Source organism: Anser brachyrhynchus (genome assembly GCF_964034855.1).
Source record: "Anser brachyrhynchus genome assembly, chromosome: 17".
Taxonomy (NCBI): Eukaryota; Metazoa; Chordata; class Aves; order Anseriformes; family Anatidae; genus Anser; species Anser brachyrhynchus.
Window position 1 is genome coordinate 13,035,137 of NC_137710.1, and position 22,820 is coordinate 13,057,956.

At 37.8% G+C, this 22,820-nt stretch overlaps 1 protein-coding gene and 1 long non-coding RNA gene across 5 annotated transcripts in view; one reads left to right on the forward strand and one right to left on the reverse strand.

Annotated features, from left to right (window-relative positions):
• The window catches only part of LOC308179441, a 74,340-nt gene extending 64,594 nt beyond the window's left edge, over positions 1-9,746 (forward strand). Inside the window, exons 5-7 of the long non-coding RNA XR_013940371.1 lie at positions 868-958; positions 9,029-9,166; positions 9,608-9,746. This is a non-coding gene — a long non-coding RNA (uncharacterized lncRNA). The remainder of the gene's footprint in view (positions 1-867; positions 959-9,028; positions 9,167-9,607) is intronic.
• MED13L (mediator complex subunit 13L) overlaps positions 3,301-22,820 on the reverse strand; it is a 190,340-nt gene continuing 170,820 nt past the window's right edge. For all 4 annotated transcript variants that reach the window (XM_080559578.1, XM_080559575.1, XM_080559576.1 and 1 more), the window contains 9 exons: positions 21,595-21,783; positions 18,635-18,858; positions 18,052-18,194; positions 16,571-16,729; positions 15,334-15,510; positions 12,872-13,026; positions 9,623-9,784; positions 7,374-7,486; positions 3,301-6,154 (listed from right to left, as the gene is read on the reverse strand). In XM_080559578.1, coding sequence (XP_080415704.1) covers positions 6,022-6,154; positions 7,374-7,486; positions 9,623-9,784; positions 12,872-13,026; positions 15,334-15,510; positions 16,571-16,729; positions 18,052-18,194; positions 18,635-18,858; positions 21,595-21,783 — 1,455 coding nt within the window. In that variant the 3' untranslated portion in view covers positions 3,301-6,021. The remainder of the gene's footprint in view (positions 6,155-7,373; positions 7,487-9,622; positions 9,785-12,871; positions 13,027-15,333; positions 15,511-16,570; positions 16,730-18,051; positions 18,195-18,634; positions 18,859-21,594; positions 21,784-22,820) is intronic.

Here is a 22,820-nt window from a genome sequence, read left to right on the forward strand (position 1 = left end):
ATTTGTTGGCAGGAAAAATCTCAAAAAATGTGAGGGAGCAATGATGCATTTTAGAATGTTGTTTGTTCCTGGATTTATACTAGTTTGACGTTTTCTTGTTAGCATAATATTTAAATAAAAACAAAGAGAGTATTAGGCTGGTAGGATAAAAACATCTAATTTTCTTTGTAAGAAAAATTTCCTTTGTGAAGGGCCTAGGCGTGCTGTAGTTGTCACGGGGGTTGGCCCAGTTTTCTGCTGCTGGCATGTCTTTTAAAATGAGCCTCCTGAAATGAGTATCACTCTCTGTGACTTTAGAAGTTATTGATTTGTAGATGACAACTATCTTGCAGAAGCAGGCATTTCTGAAATGAAACATCTCTTGAACTGAAAAAGGTGCCTGTGTATAGAACAGAAGCCTGTTCATGGGATGTGAGGGTGGAAGAGGTGGCTGGGTACCATAACAACTGCGAAAGGAGACTTTTTTGTGGGTGGAGAAGTTGTTAACAGCAGAAGCTAGAGCCTAGTAATGGTAACCCTCTGTGTAAACCAGTCTCTGGATGTTACGGGCTTACTCTGAAGCAAGCAAAGGCTAGTAGGAGTCTCCCCTGGTTCTCGTTGCAGGGTAACAGAAGGTACATCGTCCTTGTTGAAAGACTGTGTAGGAAGTTCTGGATATAAGTTTCCCTGCTTGCTTTCTACAAGGGGCCTTGGTGCTAACCAGTTTCATGTTTATTTTTTTTAGTTTTGTCTTTTATAATGGTGTCATAATTTTGAAAGGGTTCTAATAACAAAAAAACAAAGGGTAATGCTTATACAGATTTAACGCATAATTCATATTTTTATCGCTTACATAAGCTATATTCCATGTTCTTATCACTTGATCAGCATGCCAGTTGGCTACTGAGTCCCCACCTCGAACCTCAGCGAGAGCCAGCGCGCACCGAAGGGTTTCCTAACCCCGGCCGGAGGTAATGCGGTAAGGTTGGTGGCAGCCGGGGACACGCTGTTCGTCCAGAGCCAGCCTGTCAGAGAAGTGGCTGTCTTCATGTTCCATGGTTTTGAGGAGTATTTCAGATTTTGTTAAAATACCACTGAGGTTTATATATCCTCTGGAAAACCTTACGGGACTGCTGCTGGGATACCTGGTAGGCAAACAGTCGGCTAAGCATAAAATAAGCCGACGTAAACATTTGTCAGAGTGTTGAGATTCAGTTTCAAAATAGGGAAGTGGAAGCAGCATAATTTTATAAATACAGCTTTGTTGCTAAAGACCAAAGACTTCCTGTTTGGGGATCTCAGGGCTGTTTCCATTTCCACTAAAAATGGTGAGAGACTGAACATAGACCTCGTGTTTACTTTCATGACTTCCAATGCTTTCTACATGTGCTTAAACTGTTTTCAAGTGGCCGTGATATTTTGCTAAAAATAGAAATGGCAATTAGGGAAAAAAATTAATTTCAGCCTAATCTTTAGAAAGCTTTTCTGCATTGATATTAAAGAATCCATCACCACAGTAACATATCCATTTGTTAGAAATATCACATTATTGTTACAAATCAGCTGAGATTAATGTTTTTATTCTATTCTTGCTTACAGTCCCCAGGGAACAGCATACTTGATTGGTAGATTATTTTTTTTTCTAAAGCCAATGAATTAGCCACTAAGTAGGCTCCATTTCAAAAATACTGCTCTGCAGTAACTCCCTCTGGTTACAGCACTCACAATGGAAGTATAACTTTCTCTAAGAACCTATGCGCGTGAACTCAATGTAATTTACTAAGAATTTACCAATAGTAAAGTGAACTAAAAGACAGAAATTTCTAAGTGTAAAAGATTAAAACAACTAGAAATCTGAGGGACTATTTTTGTATATGACTTTAAACTTAGAAGTAAGATGCATCAAAAATTAATGTAGGCTAGAAACTGCAACTACCAAGGAAATCCCAACTGGTCACTAAAACAGCCCTGAAACTGAGTGGCAATTCCTTGGTGCAGTCACAAGAGCTGTGAATGTGGGCTCAGTTTGTCTTCATAGAAAGTGAGTTGCTGAAGTATGCTTTGCAAGAACTACAAGACTGGTTTTAAAAGCATTTTGGGTCTGCAGAAACTAGCTCATCTGATTTTGACATTCATTGCTTCTGTAAATAGACAGCTCCCATCAGCTGTACAGGCTAATTGATGGTGTAGTTAGACCTGGCAAGAAAGTAGGGGGCAGGTTGCAGATTGCTTTTGTTTTTCTCTTGTTTAAGAGTAAAGCACAGGATATGATATTTAAAAAGCAATTAGCAAGGCCAAAAGTTTGTCATCTAAATACAGAAAAATGTGTTATCTGAAGATTATTTTTTTCCAGAACTGTTCCTACAGGAGATGATGCAAAATAGACCTCACATTTTATATACAAACTTCTTAAAGTGTAGCACTGGGAAAGGGCTTGGGTCTAGTTGTTTGTCAAATTTTGCACTTCTGTGTTTAGAAAAGAACCTGCTAAGTACAGAATGTCTTAGTTTGGAAGGGACCTGCTGAAGACTAACCATCCAAACAAATCCCAGGTATAATTAGATCACATTGCTCAGGGACATGTCCAGCTGAGACTTCAGCACCTCCAGGATGGAGATTGTACAGCTTCTGTGAGCAACCTCAAGTGGCAGGTCTGGTTTTGTATTCCTCTCGTCTGGGGCTGACTGCACTTCAGTTATCTTATCTGTAATCCTGCTACAGGGGGAAGGAGCTTCAAGGCTTTGATGTGCCATTAAAATCTCCCATTACAGACTTACCTGGTATATACAGAGAAATTTCATCTGTAATTGGTGAAGCTCTTGTGATTAATGTTGCTAACACAAAGCAGCTACTGCTGCTGTGTCACCAGATTACCCAGGGTTGCTTCCACCCACCCCATTTGGCAGAATTTTAAATCTCTTCATCTCAACATTAACAGTAGTGGCACCAATTTCCTTCTACCAAAGGCGTAATTCTAAATAGAATCACTATTCTATTTTGCATGATAGCAATCTTAAAGAAAAGTACTGTTGCACTGTGAACTTTAAAATTAAAATAAGCCTTAGTGCTGTGAAAGGGCATCTGACAAAGCCATAGCTTTATCAACATGCAGCAAATCTAAAAGGCAAGCAGGCACCAAGTTAATTCATGGAAGGCAGCTGTAGCTCTAAAGTAAATAAATATTAAAGAAACTTTAAAATGAATTTCAGTTCCATTCACATCACATGGAATCTATACCTTGTAATGCAAGCCCTTCTTCACTAGGAATGCTAAAACTTAAGAGTTAAGAAAATACTTGTAAGAATAAAACTCCACCAATAGTTTCAGTAATTCAATAATTTATTCATCTAAAAAAGTGTGTAAAAGTATATAGCTCTCATCCACAAGGTATATATGAATGACATTTAAAATGGAGGTCTTTATTATTATTGTTTCTTTTTATCAAAGTCTTTTTTAGTGTATTGTACCAGCGATATACTGTAGATTTAAAATGAACTTCACATTTTTTTTTTGTTTTCTTTCAAATTGTCGGCTATATATAAAAGAAGCTCACTGCAAAATGCTCAGAGAAAAAAAAAAGAAATTCAGAACTCCCCAGAAATGTACAGCTTTTACATTTAAAAAAGGTTCTGAAATATACATACAAGCATGCTGGACATTCCCCACCCCCCTCCCTCTCCCTTTAGCTCAAACAACTGTAATAATAATTCCGATTTAGGCATGAATTTCCAAAGTTAGAAATAAAAAAAAAAATAAAATAACTTTCTTCACTCTGTAGGAAAGCCAGGGCTTGTACATTTCAGATTAATTCAGTAAAAAACTCACAAGTAAAATAATGCATATTTAAGGGAAATATTATACAGAACTTTTCACACTGAAGTACATAAGATTTTTCTTTAAAATCTATTGCCATTCATTTATTTTGCACAAAAACGTATAAATATGTCACCAGCTTCTCTTAACTTAAAAAAATTAAATAAAAGACACCAGATGAAAACTACTCCTTGCTGCCCTTTTTTATTTTTAATTTTTGCTTAGAACCAGGTTTCTGGGGAAGAAATGCCCCTGGATAAAAATGGCCCATTTAAAAAGAACAAACAAAATAATAATCCAAAGTTCAGATGATCCTGGGAACAAATAACCCCCAAATGGTAAAAGATTACAAATGTCTACTTTACATTTTTCCTCCCCAAGTTAAATTTTTTATACAAGTTTACAATCTTCATTTTTTTATGCTCTTCAAAAGGCCTTGAGAATTTTCTTTTCTGATTAAGAAAAAATAGTACTGCAATATTTTTAAAGTCAATTTTACACTGTACACATTAGATACAAATGGTTTGATATCAGATTTTTTTTTTTTTTAACCTATACATTGCAAAGAAGATACCCACATGGGAGGTTTGGTGCAGAGAATGAGATAATCCATTTACAGGTTACTTCTCTGACTTCACCTTCTCATTACACAAGCAATTCTTATTTTTATATAATTTGTTTTAAATGTTACATTATCTCAAGAAAAATACTTTTTAAAATCATAGAATTTTCATTTTTTTTAACCAGAACATGAAAGTCTTTTGGAAGAACTTTAAAATTTGTAGGTTTTTCTCCACAGATAGATAACTAGGTCACACAGCCTGATCAAAGTGCCCGACCCCTCATATAAGGCAGTCCATGCCTGCTGCACAGTGCAACAACAAACATTAGAAAATGGAGTTTAAATATAAACCCCTTGAAGCCTGGAATGAAGGAGTCATAAAAATACTTCAATTAGCCATTAACCTTTGAAATGGCAATCATTTTACTAAACAAAGTAACTTTTCCACCACAGTGGTATTACTTCAAGTACTAATTTAATGATATAATTTTTAAAAATTATTTCTTTGAAATAATATTCCTATAGTCAGAAAAAATACACCAGATTTGTAACTGATTTAGTGTAAACAAAAACCATATTTTTGGATATGTACATGGACGAGTCTGCCCAGAATTAAAGGGCGACTTGGGTTTCAGTAAATAGTTTTCTAGTATCACTAAATTTATTGGAAATATATTTCAATCATAGCTCTACAATAGATTAATTTACCACTTTCCATTTGCCCTTACATTGGGCTTTAAAGTATTTTTCCTCCCTACCTCTCGGTTACTCTTCTTCCACTAGGTAGTGTTATCCTTCATTAAACACTGGCCTTTTCTTGCTTTAACCAGGCTAAATGCAGGTGAGAATTCCTTAAAATACAGGCACATCCTCACCAGGATATGCTCCCCTTCCCAACTTGGACTTTTGATTGTTATTAGCTTCATTTTTGATTTCTAGGTCAGAAGAGTGAGAGGTATGTAGATAAATAACCCTACAGTGAGTGGAACGGAGCTGGATTTTCAAGATATTCAACTGTTCCTGGTCCTTTATAATTTAATCCCTCCCCTCCCCAAACCTAAAAATAAATAAAATATCTCCAGACCATTCATATCTACATGGACAGGTAACAAATGCATGCATTCATCCCAATCCACTCTGACAGGAACTCCAGGTAGACAGAAAACTGCAATATTTATACGAGACCACAACTGCGTGTTTGGTTTTTTCCTGCCAAGTCCCAGTTTATGATGATCAAACAACAAATAGCTTTTGGACAACCCAAACTGGTCACTACAAGGTGTATTTACTTGCAGGGCTGAAACTGCTTATGGTTGTTTAGCAGAGTTCTTAATCCAAAAAGATACTGTAGTCTTCCTTAAAAAAATAAAATAATATTAAAAAAAATCAGACTGACCAGTAGTTACTGGGCCACCAAACTAACACTGGCTTGAGGTTACTCTGTGTTCACTGTTCTCGGATGTTCCCAAAATTTGGACTGAAGCTGCCAGAGATGTTAATGGGTGTTTTACTTTTCAACACTGCAGAATTCACATGTGCTTTTGGAGGAACAGAAGCACAGCACAGGACTGGTCTGAAGAGAAGCAAAATTGTGATCTTTGCAGACTGTGGCACATTTCTCAGGTTGAGGGGAGAATAAGCCAGAAGAACAAGTGCTTTTCTATCTATTAGAGTATATTCATGATGGCATTGTACAACTGGGTGAGCACCACAAAGTGGACAGGAAGGCAGGAGCTGCGATCCTGAGTGGCAGGGTTACACGTAAGCCAGGACAGTGCATTATACTGCTCCAAAACAAACCTGTGGAAGAGAAATGCAGAGAAAATGAAACTGGAATTTTACTGTTCATTTTTTCTAAAAGATTTACTTAAACTTCTCTCTGATTTGTTCTGGTGGTGCGATGTGGTGAGGACTGCCTGACTATTGATGCTGGTGGTATCGGCAAAGTAGGAAACTGAGCAAAGAGTGTGTGCCTTAGGGCGAGGGGGGTAATTTTTGTTTTTAGTTTACTTGAACTAGGCCCATGCTGTTTGAATCCAGGCCCTTCCCCATTACACAGTAGAAATTACAGAATCATAGATTAATTTACATTAGAAGGAACCTCTACAAGTTTAATCCGCTACTGTATTAAAAACCTTGAATCTTGAACACCTCTCAGGATGGAGGTTCCACAGCTTCTCTGGGAAACGTTCTGATATTTGATCACAATTTTTGTAAAAAAATATTTTTCTTTATGTCTGATTAGAATTTCCTATGTTCTAATGTGTGTCTGTTTTGTCTCCTTCTTTCCCTGTGCATCTCCAAGAGCATCATCCTTTTACTCAAAATGAAGATGCAATAGCTCAGTCCTCTCTCTAAGAGGACACATTCAGTTCTCGAATGGTACATAACCACCAATTTGAGTTAAGTAGATTGTTTTTCATGTTTCCTGCCAATACTCTCTACTTGGTAGAAATTTACATGTTTGTGCACTGGTGTGTTCCACCCTGCATGCTATGCCATAAAACAGATCTATTTTCAGTCTCCAACAGGTGGCATAGAGGCAACCAGTCCTCTAGTTATCTTCTACAACAGGATAGATACACAACTCTATCGATCCGGGAAGTGTTCCCTTTATACCCCAACTCCTAAGATAGTGGGTATCAGCAGAGTACCTCTATTTCCTTTGATAATTCCGTTTGGTTTGGTGAGTAAAAATAATTATTTACACAGGCCAGATTAGACCGCCAGCTAAACCGAATGATCTTTGGGAGGCAAACCAAGGAGTCCACTTTATAAGGCACAAGTCATCGCTTGTCATAGCTTTGCAGAGTAGTATGGAAAATTGATGAAGTAACTCTCAAAGTCCTACTCTTCGGTTGTAGTCACAGGAGCTATATATATTTTTCGTTTTGTTTTGTTTACGTGTAGGGCATAACAGAGGTGTAAACTGTTGATACGCCCAATAAAAGGTCCCTCTGAAATTTCATTCCAGTTCCCATAACCTTATGGAAGCACTACAAAACCTAAAAGACATTACCTCAAGACATCTGATGTAGTTTTAGAGTCAAGGGGGTGAGGAACTCGCTGAGAATTTCTGGCAGGTAGTAGCTCATCTGTCTGTGCTACCGAGATATGATGATGCAATGAGGCCTGTGAAATGAAAAAAACACAAACAATGTAACTCTTCATATAGCAAGTATTTATGAAGATTCACAGTGAACAAATATATTCTGAATTGTCTCTGATGGAAAGTTAGCGATTCTGTATTGAACCCACCATAAACAAGCGTATTTTGAAGTTCTATTATGATTAAATCTTTGAATAAAAATGTTTTCTTTTTGACAGGAATCAAGGATCTTTAAAAAGCACGCTGAATTCTATTCTTAGTTTTAGTCAGGGAAGAAGTGCTTGGCATATGTCACTGTTAGTAAAATACCAAACGAAACACAGCATTCTAATTCCTCAGACTTTCCCTGTAGGAGACCCACCGCAGAGTACCAGATCCATCAGAGTGACATGTCCAACCAGAACACTTAGTGCAGCCTTTGTCCTGTTCCATGCTTTCTGAACAGCTCTCATCTTTCTGGAGTGAGTTTTGTGCAGCATAACTTTATGCAGGAGCAGGAAAGGGATTTCATATTGATGATGTGCCAGGGGTAGAGCCGACCATATAAGCCTTTCAAGTGGATAGCCTAATAGGCCACACAGCCTGCTGAGGCAAAACCTCTAATTTAGACTCCTCCAGTTATGGCATGCACCGTAGAGGTGAAATACTTCAACTCAAAAATACTTAATCCAAATCAGACAGAGATGACTCGAATCTGTACGTCTCACATGCCATACAAGTTTCCTAATTGCGCTGTGCAGCATAAAGGAGGCAGCACCACCTGCTCTCTGAACAGTGTACAAGTTACTGCATGAATTCAGCCCCTTGCTTTTATTAAAAATTGTCCAAACCAAAACGGTATGTTCCAAGTCAAATTAAACATTTAATTCAGCCTAGATCTGAGAGAGCAATTGTGTTAAGCTGAGGGGGAGTAGGGGGAAGGGTGGTGGCTCCTCTCTAGAACAACTCTAGTATAAGCTTATGGAAGGAATTCATGAGGTTGCCTGGAGCTCTTCTGACAGCGTTTTTAATGCTGGAACTGGAGTCTTCATATTATTCATTCACGAAAAAAGGTAGTTCTAAGATTAGGATAAAACTTACTGCTAGCTCCAAAAATATGGTGTCTTACTTTTCACATTATTTTGAGATCTCCATTCCACAGGTTTAGATCAAAGCACATGCTTCTGGGAAATCTATCCATGAAAACGTAGAGGGTGTAAAGAATTAGGCAGGTGATCTCACATATCTGGGTACTTTAGTACTTTGCTGTTGAAGATGCTATACTGAATATAAAGCCTGCCTTGCCGACTGCAAGGGACATTCTTAAATCATCAGTCCTAAAACGGCTTTTTTGCATGAGGAAAGAACTGAGAAATATCAAACACCTTTACTCTGATAATTGCCTGATAGACATGGATGAGAGAGTTTAGCTAGGAGACTTGCAAAAATGTTTAGCATTTGTTAATTAACATGGGAATGCATAAAGAAAGTGCAACTGTCTTAATTAGTTTTTATCTTGCTTGCTCGAGTATTTACATGACACTACTCAAGGCTGATTTTTCACCTTCCTTTTCCATCCTCGTTAGTTGGCATCACTGCAATAAGAAGCTGCATGTCACTCTACAGAGGTTGGTGAATCTCTAGTTGAAGCAATTCTGCTCTTGCAAGAATGATACCAATACCTCTCGCAAGAAATAGCCATCTTCTGGATCGGCAGGTATCAGGTACACTGACAATGAAGACTATACCATGCACCTTTTACAACTAGGGAAATGGATAGCAAGGGCTCTATATGGAAGTGCTACTCCCCTTTCTAGCTTTTAATCTCTGTATCATGACTGGATTATGACAGAATAGGAGACGCGTCTCTCCTGGCTTAGGTTAACTGAAATTTAAAAAATGAAAATTGGGACATTTCCTTAACAGTGGATACAGCTCTGATGAATCGGTACTTAGAAGCCGCGAAACTATTCCATTTTCAGGTAATGGCTTTAGAAATAGAGGAGAGTAAGTTCTATTAGCCAGTTATCTTAAGCAAATTTAAACCTACAATTGTAATTCTGCCATTCCCAGTACTGTCAGGAGAAGTAACACCCAAACCCAACATTTTCAAAGGAAATTTATATGGTTTAAATACAATTCTCTCTCCCTTTCCCCTGTGAAAGGCTACCAAGACAGACCTTCAGGAAGAGGGGACACTGGTTTTGTGCCTGAGGACAGGATGACCAGAACCACTGTGGAAGATTCTCAGCTTTGGCAGTTGATACGAAGTATCCGAGAGCAAGAGGTTGCTGCTTCAGTTCTTCGGGGGCTTCTCTGGAAAGGAGACGTTCACCTTGGCTCTGAAAGAACATTTAAAAGCACATTTGTTGCTTTATGTTATTGCATCCCCTCCAATAACATTAATTTTGTTTTTACTAATCACTCAGTCTTTGATCCAGTTGTGTCTTGCTATTAATGAGCTATCCTTCAGTCATTCGTGAATTTAGTCAAAGATGTCTAATCACTTCCTCAGTTGGGTTCTCTAGGCTGGTGTTGCAGAATCACCTTAGGTATCTCTAACAGCAACGTCAGCCTCCTGAACCGAGGTGATTCGGTGTGGAGTTTGATGCTACAGAGTAACTTAGAGGTACTGGGCTCTGGCTATGAATCGGAATAGCTTTTCATGGGTGTGCACAGAGTAGAGCAGTGTTGAATTTAAGTTTATATAGCCTCACTAAGTTTACATAGCCTCACAGAATTCTCCCATACCTGGAAAAAAATATCTGCTTGAACTGACAATCTTCCCAAAGCTGTTCTTCTTCCACTCAAATATGGAAGAAAAATGAACGCTTGCATCTTCGTTAACTTCATTGTGTTTGCTCTTTTAGTTAGTTACACTGATAGCTTAGAAAAAAAGAATGCTACATTTACTATTTGCTGTGAGAATAACTTGGGCAGAAGAAACTATGCCTTGTATTTGGACTACCAAGCAGAGGTGAAGTGTGGAGAAAAAAGATGCTGCTGTCCTGCATTTGTTTCTATCAGGTATTTATTTGTGTACTGTATTTCTGTAGCATTAGTCACTTGTGTTCTCATATGCGGACCAAAGTTATTAGGAGAGGAGAATTTTAAACAATTTTATAAAAGGTTTTAGAATTAGTTTCATCAAATTTGGGGTCACTGCTTGTCAGGATATACATCTGTGATTTTATTTCTGCAGATTAAAACCATGACAGATGAACCTTCCATACCTGAGGCTGTCGGACAGGAACACTTGGGTGTGAGCTTGTTTTCCTCATCCTGTCTCTCTCTCCCTCTCTCTCTCTACAGCCTTGTATATGACGGACCACAATACCATACCTACAAGTATCTCCACGGGTATCAGAAAAGGTGACTGACATTCCATTCTAGAGTACATTCCTTTTTTAAAGAAAATATTATTTTGCTTTCACTTTTTATTTCATAGAAGGTAAATTTAATCCATTTAGTCCATAACTTAGGCTATTTAACCCGTATACATCTTTTAAGTCAACAGGTAAAAAAGGTTTCACTGAAAGAAACTGGCTTAATCACCAAGCCTTCAATGCTAGCCCTTGAAGCAGGTCTTTCTCCAACAGTAGTATCTTGAACAGGAATCAAAGGAAGTTAAACAGTCCATAAAGCCTGGAGAAGATTGCAGCTCACCTGGCTGTGGGCGCTTGGAAAGCCTAACAGCAGACCTTGAAACTGGCTGCTGAGCAATCAGGACTTACACTGCTAAACTGCAGCAATCAATTATGGGTTACATGGACGAAGGCTTGACCTTCCCTGACCCACAAGGTAATGATCACACGCTGTTGCTTTTTTAAAACCAAAAATTACACATCAATTACTAGGCACTTGTTAATGGTTAAACTGAATTACTATGACAGGTTCATCTAGAAATGGCTTGTCCAGGTCTCTAAGCTCTTTGGTTATTAACCTTTCAGTGCTGTTCTTAGGGCCCTTGGATGGAGTTCCATTGAGATTAAGTTTTGTAAATGCATTTTTCTAAAAGTGGTACAGAAGAGAGAAAATTGTAATGAGTGCTTGTGATTTATGGCTGGAGGGTTTGGTAACTGAATTTAAAACTTTTAATTTGCCCACATACCAGTTTGAAATAACCAAGAGACAGAAACGTGCAATTATTTACCCTTTGACAAGTGGGTTGGAGTGTTAACATGAAAGTGAGGTGGTTGCGTACTGCATTCACAAAATACAGTACTAGCATTTTTGTGGCTGATGCAAAAGTGATTTTTCACTCACAGACTGTATTAAGCTGACCACTGAAGCATTTTGTCAGAGGTTACAAAGAAAATACAAGGATGACTTTCTCCTTGCGGGTGGTGAAACTGACACATTTTGTAATCTTGAAAATCAGTCATTTTCAGGGTGTGAGAATTCTTAAGAAGATATTTACATTTAGAAAAATGAGCTGTTTTAGTACAGGGGCTGAATGAGCAGCATCATTTGCAGTCAAATATCTTAGCTGCACATACACCTCTAAGTATTTTTGTACTTCCTTCCATACCAGAAGTATCATTTATCTTGATGAAACTGTTTCTAGCCACCAGTGATAATCACAGATACAGACCCAGTTTCTTAAATTACTGCAGAGCACTAAAACAGACCTTTTAAATGCATGGGTTTATCCATTTCTTCTAAAAAAGTTAGCCTATTCTTTATTAAAATACTGTGTCATTTAGAAAAGAAGTAATATGCTTTAAATATACCATTTCTAGAATAAATCTAGATGTACAACTAACTCTCTTACACAGCTAAATACATGAGTAAGAGTTCCATCAAACTAAAGCCGATTCAAAAAATACCTTGATTTACCAAAAATCATTTGCATTTTAAGTAACCACTGGTGTTGGAACTAGCTTTATAAAAGCCACTTCAAACAAAATAACTTACAAACGCTATGTGCTCTGGGCTAATTTCTACTAAGAAAACAACATTTGCATAAACACGCAGCACCTGTGGAGTTTAAATTGATAGGGTTTTATTAATAAGAGAATTATCTCCCTTCCTGCTTCCCTAGAAATTCACATGATCAGAGCTGCCATGCCTTCTTTTCTCTCAAAGACTTGTCACTTTGAGCCAGGGATATTACATGTGGTCCTCCAGAGAAAAATGGATGAACACATTAAATTTATACTGGGTCATTAAATGTGGCTCTGCAACAAGAAAGCAAAGCCTCCTCTCTTCCTCTCAATTATCTTGTATGTAACAATTAACTTTAAAGCTGGAGATGTAAATAGTCATGGGAGAGGCATCTTTTACAATAGGATTTATCCAATCCCTTCACTTTTAATGTTAATTTCTGCTTACTGTTGAATTAATGTTTGAAAATCAACAGTAAAAAAGGTTTTGTTGGGGGATTTGGATTTTTCTGTTTTAAGTAGCGTATCTGTTATAGTGCTTACCCTACTATGCTGGAAGTGAGATCCCACTCCAATGCCAGATGGGGATCCAGGGGAAGGAACTGGGGAGGAATTTGGTGAAGAGTGAAGATTCCCTGTTATTAAAATTCTAATGTCATTGTCCATGTCATCTGGGAATGGGAGGTCAAACATATCATCTGAAAATAAAAAGAATGAAAAAAAATCAATTTTAATTTACTGTACTCGTTTCTGTCTTGACATTTTTGAAATTTAGTGCCGGTGCCTTTTTTTTTTTTTAATATACGCTTGAGACAGATGAAAGCAGTGATAAACATTTTACTATCTTAGTATTTAATCCTTCTTAGTACCTTTGACTACAACCACACAGACTTGGAAGGAAAAGTTGGCAAACATCTATTAAAATCGTGTATTTTAACAACGGTCATAGAGGGAACAAAAACCCTGTTATGCCAGCCTAATAACAATCCAAATTGTACTTTGTAGCAGAAAAAAAATATACCTCTCTGCAGCTGTTCAGAGAAATCCATTAAAAAACACTTGAAATACATTTAACAAACCAATGTATGTTACCCTCAGCAGGTGTTGCTCTTCAGACTTCTAGGGCTACACACCAGCACTTTGGCACATTTGCTCAATACTCTGGGAGCAGCCCCAGCAGCTTCAAGGAAGCTGCTCACAGAGTCAAGTACTACTCAGCAAAAGGGCAGCAAGGTCTGCTCCTCACTCACATGCAATGTACTTTCATGATTATTTCACATACTGCACCAGGATTTCCTACAGCTCAGCTTTTAACATTTCACTTTCATCTCAGAAATTAAATACAGTTGTATTATCATAACTTGTTCTTTTAATTTGCTTTATGTTAATATGTGGGAAAGGAGTAAAGATACAGGGAAAATGTGTTTGCATTCTATGAGAAGTACATTCCATTGCTCAGTCATTTGGAACACAAGTTATGATAATATGGGTAATTTACATGATGGAAAGCTAAGACATTAGAAACGCAGAGCAGAAAATTACAAACATCACAATATAGTTTAAAGGTCTTTTCCTTATCCAGGTTTTTCAGCAAAGATGTTTAAGCAGTACTAATGACATTTAAAGTACAGTTTAGGGGACAGAAATGGACATTGGGAGCTGTCTGAATTAGCTGGATTAATTACAATTGCAAACAGATTAACACAGAGACTTTAAGAGTTGTACATATCTACATAGTTTAGGAAGTGCTGTATAATAAATCATTTCTCTTGAAAAAGAAGAACTTGTTTCACATGAAAATAGAAAAGAATGTGTGTCTTGAAGTAATTTATTTCAACTTCAAGTCCTAGTGTTGAAATAGGCAGGTGGTTGTTTTTCATCTTCTGAAGAGTAAGACTGGACTGTAGAAGCAATGAATTAACTCCGTTTATTAACTTCTGTCCTACAACCTCAGTAAACAAAACAGAACTAATGTCATGCTCTGCTTAGCCCCCAAAGCATAAATGAAATGGCTAATAGCGTAGGAAGCAGTTTAATCATTAAGTAGAACACAGTTAAGAAAATTAAATTTAACACCATTTTGGAAAACGCCAGTTCTTGTACCTGATTCTAATTAGCATCTGAGCACTAAAGGGCAGGTTAATGCAGGTTAAATATTTGTCAGCACTGCATTCAGTCAGGATTCTGGGGCCTTGAAAGGACAGCTGCTTAAGTATTAAGAGGGGTAACTTCCCTTCTGTGAGGCCCACTGAAATTCCAGGAGGAACAGATCAAAGCAGACTCTTTCATTAAAAATAGCGTGCCTTTCTACCTCTCTATACCATAACTTGCCTCTTAATGACATACTGTTATTGTAAATGGTTGTAGCTACTTTAAATTATTTTTTAATCATTTTATGACAGAGCAGTTAAGTAAATACTTAATATAAAGTATTAAGCAGAGTCTTGCTGATACAAATTATAGGGTTAATATAGGGTTAAATAGGGTTAAATATGGTTTAGAAAAACCTAATTTTAGGTTTTTCTAAACCACACTGCTGATAGTTAAGAATTGTCAAGTTGGTCCATCTATTTTGCTTATTTTTACATGAGGATTAAAATTCTAGAACAAACACCTCCCCTCCTCACAACCTTTGTACGCTATAAAGCATGAAGCAAACCCTTATTACATAAAGCAGTTAGACCCGACCAAGTCACAAGTTAGTCACGACAAGAAAAAGCATTTTATAGTCTGTGCCATTTTGCATATTAATCGGTCAATATTGCTTTGGGAATAAATCGGTAGGTTTATCTGAAAACAAAGTTCATAAAAATGTAGTGTATTATCCTCTTAACCAGCAAGTAGGTGTTGTTCTCTTTAAATTAAATTAGGGTGGCATAGGGTTCATGGGAGAAGACCGGTCCATTCAGTTCCTACCAGTAACTGGTACAGCTTTGCTTGTATTCTAAATAGGCCACTGAGCATTTGCAAGTACTTCACCTCTCACACCAGACACATGTGCTTACCATTTGTAGGGCTGAATCCGTCCTCATTGGGGTAATTTGCAGGTGCTACCTGGATAGTAGCAGAGGTTGGGAAAACCAGGATGTGTGTACAGGAGGCATCCTGAGGGGTATTCAGCTGAGATGACTGCAGATTCAGCGCAGTACTTCGGCCAAACACTGATCCCATAGTGACAGCATCTTCCAGAACAGAAACAATGGCAGAGACATTAATTTGCATAGCCTTCAAAATGTATGTTCTGTGTTCAATTAAATTTCTAAGCATCTGATCTGGGTTTGCATGCTAATAAAAATGTTTAAAAGGTTCTTATCTTAAAAAGAATAAATTACTAGAAAAGACTGAAATTAAGATCACAAGTCATATAGATAATGTTTAGTGATGTGAATTCCCATACAATGCCCCACCTTTCCTTTCATTCTGCTGCCCCTTGATTTGCTTGTTAAATGAGCAAGGCAAATTTATTTTGGACATGCACATCAGTAGAACTCCAAATTATGCAATAATACCCCACTTTGGTTGGCATTAAAGGAGGGATAACTTGCCATTTACTTTCTCATGTTACAAAAACTGTTCTGAAAAATTATTCAACTTGGTGAGTAATTTTTAAAGTCATTTACTTCTGTTCCATGTAGTAATCTTTTCTTTCTAAACTAAAAAACAGAGTAGGTTTGTAAAGATCTCTCATCACCTACACAAAAAGTATGTGTACAACAAAACAGGGAAGGGAAAAAATCCATTATGGAAGAACCTCAAACTTAAAAACCTTCAACTTAAGCCTATAGGTTGCTGCTTATAATAGAATTCTCTAAAAACAAACAAACAAACAAACAAAACCAAGCATATGAAAAGGCAAGCAGGCTTATCCTCACTCTCAACATCCACAGCCTCCAACTGTTACATATTATAGACTTGTACAGCATTTGCAGTCCTCTTTGCTTAAGGGTTTCTACCACATCAGACTTCAGCTGATGAGAACTGGTCTTCCTCAAAACATGACCTCCCCGTGGAAAAGTTCATCAGTTTGACAGTGGCAGAAAGTCATCTTTTGCTAGGAGTTAACACTCCCAACAAAGCACGTCTTCCTGATATTTTTGGGAATTCTGATGGCTCAACCTATTTTCTACCATATTTAGCCACACCAGTCAAGTCTTCTTGGGCTCGAAAGTCTCCCAAAATTGATTTGCTTTTTATGTGGTAAGTATGATAAACAGAAAATTTAAATAGCTGGATAAAATTTACCTGGCATCACAACAAATGACCCTTGTGGCTCCATGGCAACTAAACAGGCACTGAGGATAGAAGGAGAGTCTGCTGATGAGATGCCGCACATGCGGCACACCTCCTTTAGCTGTTTGCTGATTGTCTGCAGGGAACATTCCCCAAGGAGGATACTCCAGTCTGAAATGAAGAAGTTTAGACAGAACAGGTAATGGGGTTGTGAAAAATCCAGAACTTGCTTCAAATTAGCAAAGTATTAATAACAGTTTATTAATAACACTTATTTCTTTAACGCTGGACTATTCCCCCATGTAAACAAGTTGTATGACTCTTCAAACTGCTTTGAAGCAGTTACTGCAAAGCAATGATAGCTTGTTGGTTTTTCCCATGAGCTAACTGCAGTACTCGGACAAATCACTCAAGATGATGAGTTTAAAAATGAGTCTTTCATTTACCCATGAGGTATGAGATGTGAAACAGGGCAACATACCATTCTCATTTGAAATGTTTTTATTTACATCCAAATCTTTTTCTGAACTGTGCTGATTCTTTTTTTTTGAAAAGGGCTATCCATTCTCATCTTACATGCTGCATAATCGGAATACTTGAAATGTATGCAAAGAGACATGAATTCACATACTTAATGTCAGATTTTGTTAAACCTCGTTATGAATACAATACACTAAATAAAACAAAGTGAAGCTTTCATCAGAAATTTTTCACTGGCGGTGTAGGTGTAGATATACCTTCAAGAAAATACATTTAGCCATTTAACTGGCATTCAAATAATAAAGGAAGGTGCTGCTTGTTGAATTCTATATTTGTCTTCCTGGCTTTGTTCCACTTAACTCCCATGCATGTGAAGGATAACAAATTCCCCTACCAGGACAGACAACATCTCTTCTTCCCCGCATGTACTATACGGGAGAAGGCATTTAACTGGTGCTTCCCCACCTCTCCTGAATGCATCTTAGTGAGAGGAATCACTGCTGAAGTGAAGCAAGGCAGTTCCTACCCTTGCTGAGTTAAGGCATTTAATCCTAAATCACTCCAATCCTCCATTTCTGTTCCCACTGAGCTGGTAGGAATGCTGAATCTTCGGACCCCTCTGCAGGCTGCAGGGAGTCTTATGGCTGGCTAACACCCATTATCAGTTAGTTTTGTGTACCACAGAAAAAAAAGTTACCTTTTTCATTCAGTAACTTTATCTGCAAGAATATTTTGTTTTAAGGTCAGGCTTGTCAACATACACTACGCTACAAGATGTGCAAGAGGGGTATCAAGCCTAGCGTACAAAACCAAGGACAGACTGAAGCAAATGACTTATAAAGTCATACATACAAGTCAAAGCAATACACAAATCCAGTGCCAGGGTAGGATTAGCATTCTACGTTTCCTGGTTGTAAAGTTTCATGATCAACTTTGTAAATCATCCTGCCTTGCAGACTACGGCCCTTTCCCTGTTGCAGAACCCCAGGCAGGACAGCATTGGCACCACGTACCTTTTAGCTCCCCGTGGCCGAGGCGACCGAGGCGGCCGATTACAACTCTCCAGGGCAGCGACGTCATCTGCACGATGCCAATGCACCATTCCCACAGCTTCTGCAGGCCGATTTTACGTGCAGACAACTTGCTCCTCCTTGACCTGGAGATTAAGGGGAAAAAACAAAACTTAGAGAACCAAGGACAACATTCAGATCTGTTACTGCTTCCCATTTATAGCAGTTTTTACAGTTCTGTGGAGTGCCTAACTAATGTTTTACTAACAAGCAGAAAAATTACGTCTGCTTTCAGTACCAGCATTGCAATGGTATGTGAGAGGTGTCAATAAGCAGCATACCAGTTGTACTTGAAGGTAAGATCTGTAGGCAGCATTTGTAAAACAAATGTAATACAATAACTTTTCCCCTCTGCAGTTTATAAGTTATACAAGTGCCAAATGAAATGTTATCCCTGTTAACATTATCGTGGTCACATCAGGAAATATGATTAGAATGGGAGGTGCAAGAAACAAATGCAGTGAGGGATGAGAGTGAGGGTTAGCAACTATACACCTAGATTTAATGTAAAATTAAAGGTTTCTACCTGTTTGGTAAATCGATATTAACTATGCAGGTTTCCAACAGTTCACCATGAAGATCAGTGCAAGATGCCAGAAGCCAGCGCTGATCATGAGACAAACAATATCCAACAAAAAGCACGTTGTATTTCTGGCTGGCCTCTCCAAATGTTTCTCCCAGCTCTGTCTGTTTGTCTTTGATGGGTGCCAATATGAAAGGAGGTGAGTATAGCTGGATTGGGCTGGGCCTCTGCAATAAAGTAAACACAGTAATCAGCAGGTATGTCACAAAATATTTCATGCAAGAAACATACAACATAGATTGTCAGTGAGTACAGAGAACTATGAATTTGAAACAATAGATAAATTCAAGGCATTCATGGTCAAAAGAGATACTGGAAAAAGGGTGGATGTAGACAAATCATTTCTGCTAGTTAAAACTGATATACTTCAAAACTTATCTAAAGATTTCTTTTTATATAGGGAAACAAAGATATGAAACAGTTTCTGCCTAGGGTGCTATCAATCTCTGAAACAAGGAGGAGCTTAAACCTGTACTTCTGTGTATCCTTTTGCTAAAATTGATGGCATCTGCTCACCTCTTCACATACTGACTGCGGAACAATGGACATCATGATCTAATGCAAGGTTCCAAGGACATAAAATGGCAAAGGCAAAGCTCAGACTTCATGTACAGATTTCTATCTAGGCATTAGGTGTAACATACTTTCATCAGGCATGATGTTTGAAATGCTTTACATCTCTCTTATCTCACAGTTTAATTTCAGAAATACTCTGGTCTTTGAAACGACTGAACATTGGCCTGCTAATTAATAAGACCCTCTATACGCATTATAGTGCTTATCTTTAAGAAACAAGCCACCCCCAAGTCCCTCAGAAAACCAACTTGTAGAAGATCGTAAGAAATCAAGGCCATTTAATACCATTAAATGATAAGCAGAGGCAAATTAGTATTGTAAAGAATACCATATGCAGTTCTGCTGAGTCTGATAGTAGCAAGCCATGAAATCTCTTTTTTTTTTTTTCATAAAATCACATAAGGCTGAGACTAGAATGGACGTCTGAACATCTAGTCCCACCCTCCTGCTCACAGCAGGGTCCATTACGTAAGGTCACCCAGGACTTTATCCGGTCAGATTGCCTGGGCAACCTTTTCCAGTGTTCACCCACTACAACATGGGTGTTTTTTTCATTTTAACTGAATTTCCTGTATATCAATGTGTGCTCACTGATCTTGTCCCATCACCAGATACCACTGAGAAGAGTCTGGCTCCATCTTTACTCTCTCCCATCAGGCTCCTATTAGAGCCCTCCTGGTTGGACCACTCCAGCTCTCAGCCTTTCCTCATGTCCAATGCTCCCGTCCCATAATCATCTTTGTGGCACTTTGCTGGATTTGCTTCAGACACAGTACTACAGGTGTGGTCTCACCAGTGTGAGAAGAGGGGAAAAACCACCTCCCTGGCTCAGCTGCCAGCACCTTTCCTAACGCACCACAGCGTGCTGTTGGCTTTCTTTGCTGCAAGGGCACATTGTTGGCTCACGTTCAACTTGTACAACAGGGCCTCCGGGTCTTCTTCTGCAAAGTTGCTTTCCAGATGATGGGCCCCAAACCTGTCTTTGCTTTGTAACACCTCTTTGAAGAAAAAACTATGGGCCTGGCAAGATATGCATAATAATTTAGAAATAGGTTATTCTAAATTTTCAGGCAAAGTTTGGCAGTCTGCAGTGCAGACTGATAGCAAACGCGTGTAGAATGTTTCTCCATTTTATATTCCATAGCAGAAATCTAACATAATTATGCTAAATGCAAGCAGCTGCTCATGAAAACATTTACAGCCCCTCACCCCCCCAATTTTTGTGTCTTTTGTCTCTTCAGGAATTTCAACACAAAATGCAAATTGCCAGTTAATCAGCTCACATGAAAAAAGGTTATGGTATTTTCATAGCCATATTGTGAAATGAAAAAAAATAAATCTGAAAACAGATTTCTGCTTACGTCACTTTCGAGAAGTATACCACCTTGGCAGCAGTATAGGAACGGTCATTAAACGGAGGGAGATGCTTGCAGGGGTCTTGAAATTTTACTGCTCTTCCCCTTACACCTAACTACCCTGAAGTTTAACCATTGTCACTTGCTGCAAAATTAATCCTGTGGAACAGATATCCTTCTGCGGGAAGGATGAGGACAGAATGCAGAGAAGATATGCTAGGGGTGATGCTGCTTATAGACATTTTCTGTGAGAGCTTCTGCTTTTATACGAGTAGTATAACATACTGGTATTTTGGTTTTATGATTATTTTGAAACTAGGCTTTTATAAACCCTAACAAGCAGATCTTGATCCCAAGGTAAATGTTTAAGTGTTTAGTTGATTCATTAAATTAAATAAATCAGTCATCATTATCTTTGAAAGAATGAAAAATATTCACGGAAAGTAGGATGGATTATTCTTCTTTTGAAATCCCTGAAATTCCAGAAACAGGGCTTGAATATTTACAGTTTAAAAAAATCAGATGAAAGATAAGCCCACTGAAGTAGGGGGATTTCTCCATTACCTCAGGGAATTAGTAGAACATACATAATTATGCACAGCAACCTATTTCATATATATGCATATATTTCATATATATGCATATATACAAGTTAGACATAAACACTTTCTTGTAGGTCTACTATAGACAAAACTAAGATATCTCAGAATCCCAAATAACAATATACATTTTCTCTTCTTTCACTCTGAGCTTAAATTCGACCTTTGACTCTTACTCAAAACCATAAGCTTGACGTGTTTTGAAAGCAAGTAATCTGGCATTTTTCTTCCTACTTTCTGTTCAGTATTATCTTACCTTTTCCCTTTATATTATCTTTGTTTTCTGTACCTTGAAATAATCTTGAAAAAATATTCCTAAAAGTGTTTTCCTTGCTTTTTATTTTATGTTTATTTTCTTGACACTGATACTAACCTCTGGATTTTTGAGGGTCATCTCAATGCTGGCAGCTGGCCCGAAGCCTGTGAGAGACTTGATGTGAATCTGTGTGGGCAGTGGCCTTCTGCATTGGCAGTACACTGAAAATGCCAAAGACTTCAAGTGCTGAATGTAGAAAACCTGCTCATCCTTCATTGTCTGCAGCATGTACTGGCAAGGCACAATCTATATAATTCATATAAACAACAAAACATGATTGAACATCTTCAAAGAGCTGTTCATTAATACCAACCTAGATTCACACATTAATCAGTCATTTAACATCCATGACACTTTGTATGTTGTATTCAATTATTTTCATTACAGTATCTGTAGTTTCCCATCAGGGCTGCTGCCCTTTTGCATGAATGGCTGCACTATTTGCTGACTACAGTCTGCGATAAAAAAGTGCTGCTTCCATTATAACAATATTTAAGGTTGAAAAGTCTCTGAGATAGCTAACACTTCTGTAGTCCAATATAAACGGAAAAGTCTTCTAATAAGGGCAACAGTAACTGAATGGTACTCAAAATTCAGGTTATAATAGCTGACAAGCATATCTTACTAGAAACTCTAAACAAACTTTACTTTCTGTGATTTAAATATCATTGAATGAAAAACTGTATCAACTACACAAAAAAGTCCCAAATCAAAAACCCATAATCAATCTTAAGTATCACACAACTTTTATTATTCTGTATTTCTTGCTTGAACCATTGGAACTTCGGTTCAATATTCTAGTTAAGATAATTTCTTTAGCCAAGAATTTCAGGAGCTGGGCTCTTCTACTCTACATGTGAATCTGTAAACGTAATTTGTTTTGGTTTATTTTGAAATAAATGTAGATCTCTATATACTGTGTACAGCCGTGAGAATATTGTGCTGGTAACTACATCTCTTAGTGAAAATTGTCTATCATCTTGACTTAGTCGAAATGCCACATATTTTAGAAGCGAACAGTAAGCACCCAGAAAATAACAGCACTTATCAAAAATTTGTAAACCCATTCATTAGTCATGTTACACAAAGATACAGTTTCAGCATACAGTTTGTGTGTTCTTGTTTTTCAGACATGGTGATGTCAATGACTGTCAATTATTTTAGTATTTTCAGTTCTGAATCAAGTAAATTGCCTGCAGACTACCATAATTTGCAATTGTGAAACTGCTTTTCGGTTCATCCCCAAACCTAAAGTATTTTGGTGACAGTTTCCCCCATCACTT